This window comes from Ursus arctos, unplaced genomic scaffold (genome assembly GCF_023065955.2).
Source record: "Ursus arctos isolate Adak ecotype North America unplaced genomic scaffold, UrsArc2.0 scaffold_2, whole genome shotgun sequence".
NCBI lineage: Eukaryota > Metazoa > Chordata > Mammalia > Carnivora > Ursidae > Ursus > Ursus arctos.
Genome location: NW_026622874.1, coordinates 6968005 through 6981349, shown reverse-complemented (window position 1 = coordinate 6981349; position 13345 = coordinate 6968005). Strand labels below are relative to the sequence as shown.

Below are 13345 nucleotides of genomic sequence, written 5' to 3'. Positions count from 1 at the left end.
AGGCAGACACTTAACCCACTGAGCCACCCAGGCACCCTACCAGGATCTAATTTTAAAAAGTTTTCATCATCACTGCCGTTTTAAGAATAACAGCAAATTTGAGCCCCTTGGTGAAATGGCCAGAGCTGCTGTTTAGCCCGGCTCTGTGCCACAACGGATAGCGCATTGGATTTCTAGACCGAGCTGCTGTTTGAAAGATTTAGGGGAAGGATGGAGGGGGGGTAACAGACGGCAAGTTTTGAACTTTGAGTGCAGAGCTGCCCCGGACCGCAGGGTGACGAAGGGCTTTTGCACGTCGGATGCAGGAAGGCATCCTGTCCAGGGCTGCTGCACCAGCAAAGGCCCCGACGCGGCGATGAGTCGTGCGTCCGCTGGCCAGAAGCAGCCCCTCTCCCTAAAGGCAGAGTCCTGGACCCGGGTGAGCGGCCAGGCCGGAGGCCGGTCCCCAGCATCCCGCTCTCCGCGACAGGCCCTTTTCCGGCTGAGGCCTGAGGGTGCCGGGCGCGAGGAAAGCCGCCTCCCGGGCGCAGGAGCGAGGCGCTGGGGGGTCGCAAGGAGGAAAGCAGGGCGGTCCACGGGCGAAGGTCTGCGATCAGTGCCCGTGGGACGAGTCAGGGGAGCCCCAGCCCCCACCCCTTCCGAGTCGGCGCCGCAGACCCCGGTCCTTGCTGGAAAGACCTCGGAGCCGCACCTGCTCCCATCCAGACGACTGTGTTTGTTCTTAAGTTGCCCAGCGCGCCCGCGCCCACACGGGTGCGAGGTGCAGGGGCCGCGAAGCGCTGGAGGAAAGAAACGGGAAGGACGCCTTTGACCCCGGAGTCAGCCGACCCAGGGGTGCCCCGAATCGCTCCAGGTCCCTAAACGCCTCGGCTCCGAGTGTGCGCCCGGGTCCGCGGGCCGCACTTGGAGGCGCCCTTTTCCCCAGCAGGGGCGCAGCCCGGGGCGTGCGACGGGACCTTTCCGGGCCGCTGTTGTAGCAGGGGCGGGGCGGGACTGAACCGGGTCCTCGGGAGGCCCTGGGTCCGACCCCGGACCGCCCCTTGGGGGCCGAGCCTGGGCGGGGTCAGCGCAGGGCGGCCCGAGCCAGCAGAGCGGAGTCCAAGGCACCGCGAGCCCGCTGCCGCCGCCGGATCCTGGGGGCCTGGGAGACGACGACGTAAGGGGGCGCGGGAGCGCGGGGGCATGGGGGGGCGGATGCGGGGGCGCGGGAGGGCGCGAGTTCGCGGGTGTGGGTGCGCGGGGCGGGGTGCGAGGGCGCGGTTGCGGGGGGCCAAGGAGGAGAGCGTGTGGGGCGCGAGGGGTGAAGGGGGCGAGTGTGGGGGCGCGGTTGCAGGGGGCCGAGGAAGGGAGGGTGTGGGGCACGGGGGGTGAGGGGGAGCGAGTGTGGGGGCGCGAGGTGTGAAGGGGGCGAGTGTGGGGGCCCGGCTGCGGGGGGCCGGGTGTGGGGGCGCGGGCCGCAGCGGGGCTTGCAGGCAGATGACTTGCTCATGCCTCGGGGGCCCGCAGCTGCACGGGGACCGAGGGCTTGGCGCGCCCACGCCTGGCCCCCTCCGCCCCCCGGGGATTCAGGTGCGCGCGGCTCGGGGAAGAGGCCCGGGCAGGCCCTGCGAGCGCGCTCGGGCTGGGGAGGGGGGGCAGGGAGGGGAGCGGGAGGAGCGCGGCGGGGGTCCTCAGGCCCCCCACTCCCCGAGAGTATTGCTTCCAGGGTGCGTCGCGCCCCGCAGTGAAATACTCTTGTTGGTCGCCGGAGTCCGAAAACCTGTGTCAAATCTCGCAGCTGGAGTGTGATTTCTGCCCTCCCTGTCCGCCGCCCGGTGTCCCCTCCTGCCCCTCGCTCTGCGCCTGGGAGAGAAGGCCTACCCGCCGCGCAGCTAGGGGGAGGCCAGGGCTTAGGGGCAGAGCTCCTGCAATCCTGGGGTGCTAAGTTTGACTTCTCTAAAGCTGCGCGGCCGGCTGGCCCTCCCGCCTCCCACAGGCTGAGCCTGGGGCTCCGCAAAGCCTGCACGGGCAGACACCCCTCTCCCGGGCCTGGCAGCTCTGCTAGGGCTCTGCACCCCCACCCCGGGGAGGGGGGAGCAGGGGAGGGGCTGCTGTGCATTTGACATCTCTGCCCTCAGCTCAGCGCCTTTGCTTGGGCTGATGAGCTCTGCGGGAAATTGCTGAGGTCTGCGGCCGCTCTGCCGCCGCCCCTGAATCCAGCAGCTCCGAACCTCAGGGATTCTCAGGAAGCCCCCGCTCCAGAAAGTAACATTGGCTTCTTCTGTGATGCTCACCTCCTTCAGGGCCTAGCCCCACTGGGTCTGACTTAGCAAAAAGTTCTGAGATTGTTCGGCACTGGGTAATCCCCCCTCCAAATCTCCCCACCTAGGAGGGCTGTGTGAGGACTGCTTTGTGTTTCCCTGAGGACGTGTGGGCAGTGCTCAGGGACCACCCTCTGGCCCGGGCAGGGGGCTCCGCGGGGAACATGCCCTCACCAGGCTGGCAGGTTTCTCGAGGGAAAGGTGGAGGATAAAATAAACTTGTAAAATGTAAGGTACCTTAGAAGACAGTAAAACCCTGGAGAGAGAAGGGGTGTCAGGTGAAGGAGAGGCCTCCTTTGAGAGGTGATGTCTGAATAGTCCTGAAGAGCTACGAGTGGCAGATTGCCATCGGGGGTGACTGTGCACCAGGAGTGGCAGATTGCCATCGGGGGTGACTGTGCACCAAGCTGAAAGAAGAGCAAGAGCAAAGGCCCTGGGGCAGGAGCACTCCTGACACAGATAAGCTTTATCTCTGTTTTCTGAGTGTGGGCCTGGCTGCCACCAGGGCCTTTGGTGTGAATGACCTCCTGTGTAAACTGTACTGGCCCAGCTTGAGAGCAAGAGGACTCCAGAACTTTCTGCCGCCTGCCCCCCGCCCCCCACCCAGTTCCAGGAAAAGAAAGACCTCCACAGACACACAGACCGTAACTGCTCAGCAGGGCAGCCGGAGTGAACCTCCAGGCCGTCTGCTCCAGCCCTTGTGCTCCCGTGGGGTTGAGGCACTCTCTGGTACCGGCTTGCAGGAACAGGGTGTCTGTTGAAAGTGGTTGAATGCGCTGGGCAGAGGGGCCTGTCTGAGGCTCCCACTGGAGCTCCCAGGGAGCCCCGGCCATGGACGGAAGGGCCCCACAGGCCCCAGGCTTGGGAGGTGCTCCCCGCACCGAATTCTCCTCAGCATTCTGGCCCAGGCCCAGACCCGAGGAGGCCGGGTTGCCCAGACCCCATTCCTCTGTTCTTGAGTGGAGGTGCTCAGAGAGGCGGGGCGCAGCTGGGCGCCCAGAATAAGGGGGGGCTCCGTGGGAGCTGCGGGCCGCTGTTGAGGGGAGAGCGCCAAGGCCGCGCACTCGGGGCCGGAGTGCGCACAGAGCGGGCAGGCGTGGTTTGCGGGGCCCCTAGGAGCTCATGCCCAGAACCCACTTCTGGAAGGGCTCTCGACCCTATCATCGGTAATTCCTTCCTCTGAGGTAATATAGTGATGCGGAAGGCGAGTTGGCTAGAAAGAGGAGAGGACGCATGTCCTAGCTGTGCCATCAGCGTGTCCCCTCCCCAGACCTCACCGGTAAAATGACAGGGTTGGGTTATTCAATGTGCAAGTGCCCCAGAGCTCTCGTATGTGACGGCTGTGCGGTTCAGAAGTCCAAATGGATCTTCAGGGAAGGAAACATGTCAGTGGGGAGCGGTCAGTTTTGATGGGGCCTGGGGGGGGCCTGTCACCTACACCAGGTCCGCAGACGCAGCTGTAAACGGAGTGACGGCCGCGGCCCCAGGCTGTGGGGCAAACCCTGGGACAGAGGGCAGGGGCTCAGGATTGGAGCAGACGTGTCCTTGCTGGGCCAGCCGGCCCCCTGGGGTCACCTGGGGTCTCTTGGGGCCACACACACCCCCCGCCGGTGGGTGTTCCTGGGCCAGCCCTGAACTTCAGGATCAGAGGCTCCAGGGTGCTGTGTGGAGAGGGTTGGGGGTGCGGCAGGGAGAAGGCCCCCGAGCAGTTCCGCAAGAGGGGACCCAAACTTTGCCAAGGATCCAGCCCCCTGCCTTCCCTGAGGGAGAGGAGCGGCGTGTGCTCCAGGGAACCTCCCTCTCGCCAAGGAGAGAACACGCAGTCCCATCCTTGGTATACGACCAACACACTCGGTGCAAACCGAGTTCAAACTGGTGTTTTTACTTTCATCAAGCTGTGTTTACCTTCCTGAGGGCGGTCACAGTTTACCCTTCCTTCCCCCTTCCCCCCCCCCCCCCCCCCCGCAGTCCAGCCGGGGCCTTCCCCCAGCCAGGCTCTCAGACCTGGCGTGGACGCCCCACTCGGTCCGGCTGCCTCAAAGGCTCCCTCTCCGAGACCTTGCTGGAAATACTCCCATTAGGGAGTATTGTCTCGGAGCAGCTCAGAGACATTCCAGAAGATTCTATAGCTGACCCACAAAGGGGGAGGAACAGGAGGTCCCTGGGTTGGGAACAGGAGCTTTTGCTGCCTTTACCTTTGGGGAAGATTGATCAACTGACTGAATTCAGGTGTCTTCTCGGTGGGTCCACACGGTGATGTGTGCAGCACAGGGAGTCTGACTCTCTTACGAAGGCTTTTGGGGAAAATGGATGTACTTTTCTGCTTTCCCGGGTTTTTGTTCGGCTGTGGCAGGATCTACTTGCTGGGCCACGTGGTCGCTGCGAGGAGGCAGGAGCAGGCAGGCCCAGCCACGGGGCGCGGGAAGGCGGCCTTGTCCCTGCCCGGTTCTGTGCCCGCCTCCCTCCCTGCTGCTCAGTCCGCGAGGACCTGCCACTGAATCCAGAAGTATTTTTAGCCTTTTGCAACTTTTTATTCCTTTCTGCTACCCAGACATTGCCACAAGCAAACTAACCCCCCCCAAGATACCAGCAGCCCAGAACATTCCTGCGTGCCCTGACCCTCGTCCTTAGGGCCGCCCTCCGTGAAGCATGGGGCCTTTCACTACATTCCAGAGGAGAAAGCAGCTTAGGTTACTCAGCGGGGCCGCCGGCCAACAGTGCTATCGCCTTACACACCATTGAGGAAGCTTCCAGACCAGGGAGCACATTGTGGAGGGCTGGCCGACCTGGGGGGCAGAGGGGAAGGAGACCAAGTATGTGCAGTACGGCATTCCAGCATGCACAGCCCACTCCTTTCACCCTCTGGAACCGAGTCTTCTCTGCTCAGTAGCGATGCCAAGTGTTGAAATCCCACGCAAGGTAAATGGCTGCTTCCTCAGAGGCAGTGAACTGTGCCCTACTCGGGGTGTTTCTCTTGTAACTTAAGACCAGTGGAAAACTGGCCCAGTGCCCTGGGGCCGCCCGGGGGATGGAGCAGGGCCTCCAGGGACCCAGCGTGGGGTGCGCCCCCCCTTGCATCACTCAGCTTCCGGCCTGCCTGGAGGGCTGTGTGGATGGGTCTGTGGTGGTCCTCAGCTCGGCTTAGTCTGCAGGTCCCCCGGGCCCTGTGCAGAGGCCCAGCCAGCCCCGCCAGGGGTCCTCCCTTCTCCCACCGAGACCCCCCACTGTGGTGGGTGCTGGGTGCCCCTCACTTTCTGCCTTCCCTCCTCAGCTCCCCATCTTGGTCCAGGTGGCACTTCCTCAGGGAAAGTGCTGGATAAGGATACCGGTTGGGGTCCCTCTCCCCCACCTGTCCTGATCTGGGGATTTAAAAACCCAAGTGAATCCCCGTGTGGGTGCATCGCCCCTTTACCTGAAGTGACTTTTTGAATTCCCCCAGTTCAGTGAGGCCTGGAGACATGGGGTCACTGGCCTGAAGTCGTGTGGCTGGTGGGCGGCCAGTGCCTGACCACCGGCCGGCTGGCTCCCAGCTCCGTGAGCTCTCATCCAACCATGAATCGTGTTCTGTCTGTCTACGCAGAGGCGTGAATAGAAAGTCAGTTTTGGGGGGTGGGGGACATGCTCCATGGCAGGCGGCGATCTGCAGGCCCAGAGCAGGGCTCCCCGCAAGACGCCTGCACCCCACCCCCACACTGTTCTTACTGCTCTTTCATTCTGCTTTGTTTTTGCCTGCAAACGACATTTTTCCTCTCCCTTGGGTGCTGGCTCCAGGCTGCTCTCCCAGGCTTTGCTCCAGGTCTTGCGGGGCTGGCCCCGGGGCAGGGGTGCAGGGCGTGCTGCTTGGGCTGTCCCGGGCCTCGCTCATCCGGAGGCCCCGTCGGCCACTGGGGTCCTGGGGAGATGTCTGCGGGGGCAGAGGCTGTGCAGCTGGTCAGGGTGTCCCCCTCCCCCCAGGCTTTCCCCTCTATCCCGGGCCAGCCGCCCCCCAGGGTGATCTCGGCCCCAGCGAACAGGGCCTGGGGATTTCGGGGAATTTCGGGAAGCCCCATGGCTGGCGCTGGGACTGGGGCAGCTGTCAGCGGTGCGTTGGCGGCAGGAACGTTCCCATTCTTCACTGCCTTGGCAGGCCGGCCCTGGAATGGAAGGGAAGCCATCTGTTTGTCCCTTCCCCCTGGATGTTCCTTTGCCTTCCTCCAGAGAGGAGCTGCGAGCCTGGGGAGGGCGGTGAGGGGCCCGGGCCTGGGAGAGCACGCCGACCCCCGAGCCCCACCTTTCTCTCTGGCCTGGCGTCAGAGGGGCCCGTGGTGCCACTGCTTCCCCCCTTATGCCCTGTGCCCCGGAGTTTTCGGTCAAGGCAGACTTCCCCCACAGGGAGCTAAGGTTCTCCCTCTCATGTGGGTCTGAGTCACAGTCAGGAAGCCATGAGCCCCGAGGGGCAGAGGGCGGAGTCCTCACGGGGGAGGCCGAGCTGGGCCCCCTCGGTCTCCGTTCTTAAAGAGCAGCCTGCCCCCCCTCCCCGGGGGGCCAAGGCCGGACGAGTAGCGCAGGGCTGGGGTTGGCGGCTGCAGCTCTGTGAGCGTAGGAGCAAGGGGTGGTGGTGAGGTCCTCCCACCTGCCTGGGTGCGAGGGAGGGGGGGTCTGCGAGGGCAGGCGGGCAGAGCCCCCCCACATTGTATTCAGCAGGGTCCAGCGTCTGATCGTCATCTGCTTAGATCCAGAGCCCCGATATCTGCAGTCCGCCTGGCGTGCTGGCTGTCCACTCTTCCTTCCGGGGAAAGTCTGCCGCAGCGCCACCTGCCACCTCCTCAGCCCTGTCCCTGCATCTCAGGGCCCTCATCTTCAGAGGAGGCTGGGAAGTAGGCTCTGTCTGATTCCTCGAGAAGTCAGCCGTCTTTTGGTTCAAGAGTTCTAATAAGTTTAACACTGTCATTTGAAGGATTTTTAAATTCATTCATTCAACAAATACTTTCTGACCATCCAGTGCGTGCCCGACAGTGGGGACCAGAGGGGAGCTAAGGCAGACAGGGTGTCAACCCGCAAGGAACTTCCTTCCAGCGGGGGCGGCCTGTTGCGCAGAACCTTGAACAAACGTGACCAGGACATGGGCTAGGGATGAGAGGCGCACCGGGCTCCAAGAGGTCCGGGTAGGCTGCCGGGAGAAAGGACACAAGACTTGAAATCTGGAGAAGGAGCAGGAGTTAAGCAGCTGAGAAGGGGAGCGAAGAGCAGTGAGACTGAGAGAGCCCGAAGGACCCCGAGAAGGTGGGGGTTGGGCCCAGAGAGGGCGAGGAGGGGCGAGGTGGGCAGTTCAGGCCGCTCGGGCCTTAAAGACTGAGCCGGTGTCCTCCTGTTCCCTGGAGCTATTCGAGGGTTCTAACGAGGCGTGGGACACGAGCAGGTGTGTATTTCCAGAAGGTCACTCTGGCTGCAGGGGATGGGGGGAGGGGGCAGAGCACGTGTGAGGGGCCCCGACGCGGCTTTGCTTTCGTCCACGGGAGGCGGTGGTGGAGGTGGATCTGAGACTATTATCTTGGAGGTGGGGCTGCTGAAACTGGCCGACAGGTTGCATCCACGTGGGTGGAGCACAGGCGGGGCTTCAAGGACGTCACCGGGCTTCGGCGCGGCGTTCCAGAGCGGGGGTAGTGCCCGCTGCGGTGAGGGGGAGCCCCAGCGGAAGACAGAGGTGTAGGGGACGGGATCGCGGGGCCGTGGCACATGCAGCAGAGGACGGTTTGAGATACTCGGGAGCCGGTGCGTTGGCAGGTGGGCTTGGGGTCTGGGTTAGAACTACGCACATGTCTGTCGCCCACGCAGGTGGCAGCGGGAGCCCCGCGCGTGGAAAGGACGTCCGGTTTGGACACAGGTTCTCCGGCAGCCTGGCCAGCGTGGGTCACCCATGCGCTTCACATTTCCGCCAGGCCTGTGGCCCACAGAGGCCCACGGGCTTCCACATGGTCCTTTATCCCGACGGGGTCTCGGCCACCAGGAAGCCACAGAACGGAATCTCAGCCGCCGCTGCAGGAGTGCGTTCTGTGCGGCTCTGGCAAGGACAGGGCGTGTGACTCACTGTTGACACTGAGTCACAGGGAAGACTCTCGTCGCCCATGGTTTTCATGTAGTAAAAAATGTACGATTGTGTTGTTTTTGAGCAGATAGTACATGCGTTTGGTAAAAGATGGTTTTTTTTCCAAGGTACAAAAGCTTATTCAGTGCAAGGTTGTTCCCTCATGGGGCGCCTGGGCGGCTCAGTCGGTTAGGCGTCTGACTCTTGGTTTCAGCTCAGGTCCTGATCTCAGGGTCGTGGGATCGAGCCCCATGTCGGGCTCCGTGCTCAGCCTGGAGTCTGCTAGAGATTCTCTCTCTCCCTCTGCTCCTCCCCCTGCTTGCATGCTCCGTCTCAAATAAATAAATTGAATCTTAAATCTTAAATAAAATCTTGGGGCAGTCACTGTTACCAGCATCCAGGTGAATTCCCAGACCATGCACGGCGTGCTGTGTCCTTCAGTCCACACGGATGGCACCGTTGACCATGCTCTCTGCTGCTCTCACTTCACTATTTATCAGGGAGATCTTTCTGGAGCCACAGATAAGTGACCTTCTGCATAGTGTAGGGAAGGAAAAATTCTTCCTCTACCCTCAGGTCTTCAGCTGGACTAAATTTTATTTACGGGCGCCTGGGTGGCTCAGTGGGTTATGAGCCTGCCTTCAGCTGGGGTCATGGTCCCAGGGTCCTGGGATCGAGCCCCGCATCAGGCTCCTTGATCAGCGGGGCGTCTGCTTCTCCCTCTACCATTCCCACCTGCTCATGCTCTCTCTCCCTTTCTCAAATAAATAAAATCTTAAAAAAAAAAAGAATTCAATTTATACAACACTGATTAACCAGAAGAAAACCCCCAAAGTTTTATGACCTGTGCACGGAGGTCCAGTAGAGGAATTGGGGCCCAAAGAAATGACCAAGCAGTTTTTATACATTGGAGACAAAGAGACAGTCAATGTGTGAGGAATTGACAGGATAAAGGAAACAGGTGTGTGCGAGCCTTAATCAGCGGGGAATTCTAATCAGAATTCCGCGGCTAGTAGCTTAGAAACACAGAGCAAACACAGAGTTTCTACCGCTTTCTCAGCTCTCAGGTGCTCATCTCTGGCGATAAGGGTGTCTTTTTACTTCTTACAACAGGAAGGGTATTTTTCATATGGGAGGACTGTTTCCTGCTTTCAGGGGGACACAGGAGGGTCTGAGGGTCCTTGCGTCAGATGCTTCCTAAGTGACTTTTATTTAAAATCATCACTCTGCCGAAGGGGCACATTTGGGGCGGCCGGCCCTAAATTCATTAGATGAATCGGATCTCAGCTGATGGACATTCAGCTTGTTTCCAGTCTTACCCTTTTACTGAGAGGGAAGGGAGGGAGAATCTGCAGCGAATACTCTTGTCCATAAGACATTTTATGTAAACGCGGGTTCCGTGTTCTGGGGAGAGAAATCCCAGCCTGGAGTTGCTGGCCACACGTGGTTTGCACTTGACAGATATCACAGAATTGCCTTTCATGTAAAGAAACAGCCCAAATACTTGCAGCGGAGTGGGAAGACACCCTCTTTGTCCTCGAGAGGGAGGAAGGCGCCTGTTCCAGGGACTCCCCCCCCAGCCCCCCGCCGCTGCATTGTGTCTGCCCTTCGCGTGCGTACCTTCTCTGTGGTCAGGCTGCAGGACGATGTTTATTCATCGGCTACGTGTCTCAGCCGTGGAACACAAATACAGCATTGAACCTTTTGAAGACTGAGCATTTATTGTTGAGAGTGTGTCCACGGGTGGGGGGGGACTGGATATATTTTCTTTTCCCCCTGACTTTCACAATTAGTGAGGATGATGTTAGGCTTTATATAATCCAACATTCAAAATGACAGTGGCTCAAACAATATAGAAGTTTCTCTGTCACACAAAGGTAGTTTGGAGTAAGTAATCCAGGACTGGGCTGCTGGCGCCGTGGTCAGCGGGAACCCATCATCTCCATCATCGCCCTAGCACCGACCTCTCTCCTCAAGATCCTCACAGCCCAAAATGGCTACCAGAGTCCAAGCATCGCATCTGTATCCCAGAAGCATGAAGGAGGAAGGGGAAGGGCAAAAGGTGCACACTTCCCAGCAGAGTCAGTGCTCTTTACAAAACAGTCTGCCACACACGTGCAGGACCCATGCACCCTCGTGCAGGTTGTGCACTGTGCAACCTGAGAGGATGCCATGCACGTCATCCACGTTATGGATGTGCGATTTATTCACAAGTACTTTCTAGCAGGTGACAATGAGGCATCTTATGACCAAAGCAGTACATTAGGTTAATTTTCTGATCGAGTTTTGAAGAATGGGTGTCTTTTCCTAATTCATACCAAGTACCGTCTAAGCCATGGGTGGCTCTGCCCCAAATACGCTTAGGACTCTTTGTCAGCACCTAATCACTCCATCAGCCTGAGCTGCAGGCCAAGAAATGTAGTGTTTATCTGGGCTTTGCCAACTAAAATCAAAACCCCAAGCGAGGAAAGAAGGGGAGAAGGTCGCCGGCAGCCCGCCACGCTGCCTCAGTCCGGGGGCATGTTTACTGAGTGGCCAGCTCACTCCAGGCAGTGGGGGTAGAGTGCTGAGTTTTCAGTAACCCGGCCAGGCCACCTTTTTCTCACGCAACCACGACGTGCTCACCCCCCCCCCCCCAGGCACATTTCCTTACGTCGCTCCAGAGTCCTGGCTTCTAATGTACAAAAGGGGCATGTGAATGGCGGTCCTGAGCTCTGAGTTAAAACTCCTGGCGTCGTCATGATGAAGTAACACTTCACAGAGGGATAGGTGCGGACAGCTGGAACGGATAGAAACAGAAGGACTGCACCGCGAAGCTCGCAGCTGTCAGCACCGCCACGGGACACAGGTGTAGACCCTCGTGGCTCCTCGCTCACACGTGCGCCTTCTTGCTTTCTGTCTGGTAAACTCCTGCGTATCCTTAAAACCTCTGCTCCGTTACCCCCTCCTCGTGAACCTTTGTAGCCGACCTCGCACGCTTCTCCGTCTGCGTACGTAATGTATTGTTGTGCCCATCGCTGGAAGGGTGTTAGTTGTCCGTCTGTATGTCTGTCCTGCTGGAGCACGGGCTCCTGCTCACTCCCTGTGCCTGCAGACAGCCCGGCTCATAGCTGCACATGCATGGTGTCCGCTGAGCTCGTCTCTGGTCCAAAAAGCAAAGTGATACTTTTCCAAGGCACCAATCCAAATCTCTTATTTACTTTACAAGAATAAATGACTTCCTGGTACTTTACAGACCAAATTCAAGTTACACGAAGAGAGTTGAGCTTTTAGTCTCAGTCCTTAAATGAATCATCTGTTTTAAAACTCGTGGTTTTGCCCCAAGCATAACAGAAACACAACATTCAGTTATTAGACTGATGTTCTTTCCACCCGTGCCGGAGATATAAGCGCCTACTTTATTTGACCTCGTGTAGTTAGAGTTGTGCTTTGTAAGTCAGACCCGGGAAGGCAAGAGAAAGCAAGTCCACGGCCTCGTGGGCACCCCTTGTCGCTTTCAGGTACTTTACATTCAGTCCTAAGGTCGCCATATTGCTCAGTTACCTTCTTCACTGCAAACTGATCCCTGATTTTTTAAAAAGATTTTATTTATTTGAGAGAATGAGAGAGGGAGCACGAGTCAAGGTGAGGGGGCAGAGGGAGAAGTTGCTGGGCAGGGAGCCTGACGCGGGGCTCGATCCCAGGACCCTGAGATCATGGCTGGAGCCAAGGGCAGACACTTCAGCAAATGAGCCACCCAGGTGCCCTTGATCCCTGATTTCCCCCCCCCCCCCCCCCCCCCCCCCCGTTGCATAAGTAGTGTCTGGAACTTGGCCTCAGGGAAGAATTTGGTGAATTAAACTCTATTTGATCTCGTTTCTCATCCGAGTCGTCAAGGCCCCTCTGAGCACAGCCTCACATGACCACTGTCCTTCAGTTATTGTGCTAAGAAAGAAAGAAAGGCTGGTTTACAACAAAAACTACATTTTCCTTATGAGGCAAGCTGATCACTTTTTTAGGAAGGGTACCCTGACTCCAAGGAAAAATGCTTTCATTGGGAAAGACTTCCTCCCCGCTGCCCGCCCAGCTCTCCCAGCAGAGCGTTTGGTCTGGGTTCCGGGAAAGTGCATCACAAACCAAACAACCCAGGACAACAGAATCAGGTCGAAGACGGCTCTGGAGCTTTCCGAGTGCGCCTCTCAGGCTCCGGCGTCGGGAGCCCGCCGCACAAAGCAGGCACGCTCCTTCTGGATCTCATGACTTCTGAAGTTTTCATGGTGGCTCCTGAACGTTGATGTTTTGAAGGGGGTAGAGGGTTTTCTACCCCAGCAGGAGCGGACCCCATGCAAGAGCTCTCCCTGAAAATGTGAAGGCCAGACAGACATCTGGCCCTGGGGCTGAGAATTGCAGCTTCTCAGGACAGACGGAAACAAAGCCGGGCACCTGCCCAGGGACGGGTTGCGGGATGCAGAGAGCTGGAGGTCCCTGTCATCTCTCTCCCCCGGGCTGCGTGCAGACCGTCCCTTCTGCACATTGTAATCACACGGAGCTTTAAAAACTTTAAGTTTCTTGTGCCCCAGCCCCCAGCACCAGGGGAAAACACCATTCTGGTGTCTTGTCGTAGATTATATTTCTGCCTGTCCCTTCCTGTCTATAAAGGGAATCATGCGATATGTGCTCTTTTGTGTCTGGCTCTCTGGCTTGGCACCGTCTACGGGGTCACGTGTCGTGTGTCTAGTGTGGGCCATTCCTTCTCACGGTGTGGCATTCCGTCGTGAAGACACCGCGATCTGGGTCGTTTCTAGCTTGGGGTGTTGTGCAGATAGAGCTGCTATGAGCATTCTAGTTTATGGCTTTTGGGAAACATACGGACATGTTTACGTTGGGTCTATACCTAGCAGTGAATTGCTGAGTCATAGACTTTGTCAAGGTCCAGTTCTAGCATTTTCCAGCAAGATTATAGGAAATTCTCCTGCGAGGTTTTGGTTTATCTAGTTTCTCT

General features: G+C 58.7%; 2 protein-coding genes across 5 annotated transcripts in view; one reads left to right on the top strand and one right to left on the bottom strand.

Annotated features, from left to right (window-relative positions):
• The first annotated feature begins 985 nt into the window (after window positions 1–985).
• EPHX1 (epoxide hydrolase 1) overlaps window positions 986–13345 on the top strand; it is a 31130-nt gene continuing 18770 nt past the window's right edge. Inside the window, exon 1 of one of the 4 annotated variants that reach the window (XM_026509505.4) lies at window positions 986–1156. The gene's annotated coding sequence lies outside the window, so the exon portion shown is untranslated. Of the gene's footprint in view, window positions 1157–5035; window positions 5220–7961; window positions 8064–11008; window positions 11213–13345 lie in introns of those variants that run through there. The other 3 variants (XM_048224957.2, XM_044387968.3, XM_048224956.2) reach the window with 3 other exon arrangements.
• On the bottom strand, window positions 4989–6458 carry LOC130544189 (uncharacterized). The gene is made up of 3 exons (XM_057314758.1): window positions 6003–6458; window positions 5713–5872; window positions 4989–5086 (listed from the first exon to the last, which is right to left on the bottom strand). Exons 1-3 carry the CDS (start codon window positions 6452–6454, stop codon window positions 5021–5023), a joined length of 678 nt encoding a protein of 225 aa, XP_057170741.1. The 5' UTR covers window positions 6455–6458; the 3' UTR covers window positions 4989–5020.

Excerpts from the sequence above, each read along its gene's own strand:
- LOC130544189 (XM_057314758.1), bottom strand. The coding sequence starts at position 6,454 with ATGGCTTCCCTTCCATTCCAGGGCCGGCCTGCCAAGGCAGTGAAGAAT. Across the intron at positions 5,873-6,002 it reads CAAAGCAGAATGAAAGAGCA|ACAGACAGAACACGATTCAT; the intron begins GTAAGAACAGTG and ends GCCTCTGCGTAG. Across the intron at positions 5,087-5,712 it reads AATTCAAAAAGTCACTTCAG|GTCGGCCAGCCCTCCACAAT; the intron begins GTAAAGGGGCGA and ends TCTGCCCCCCAG.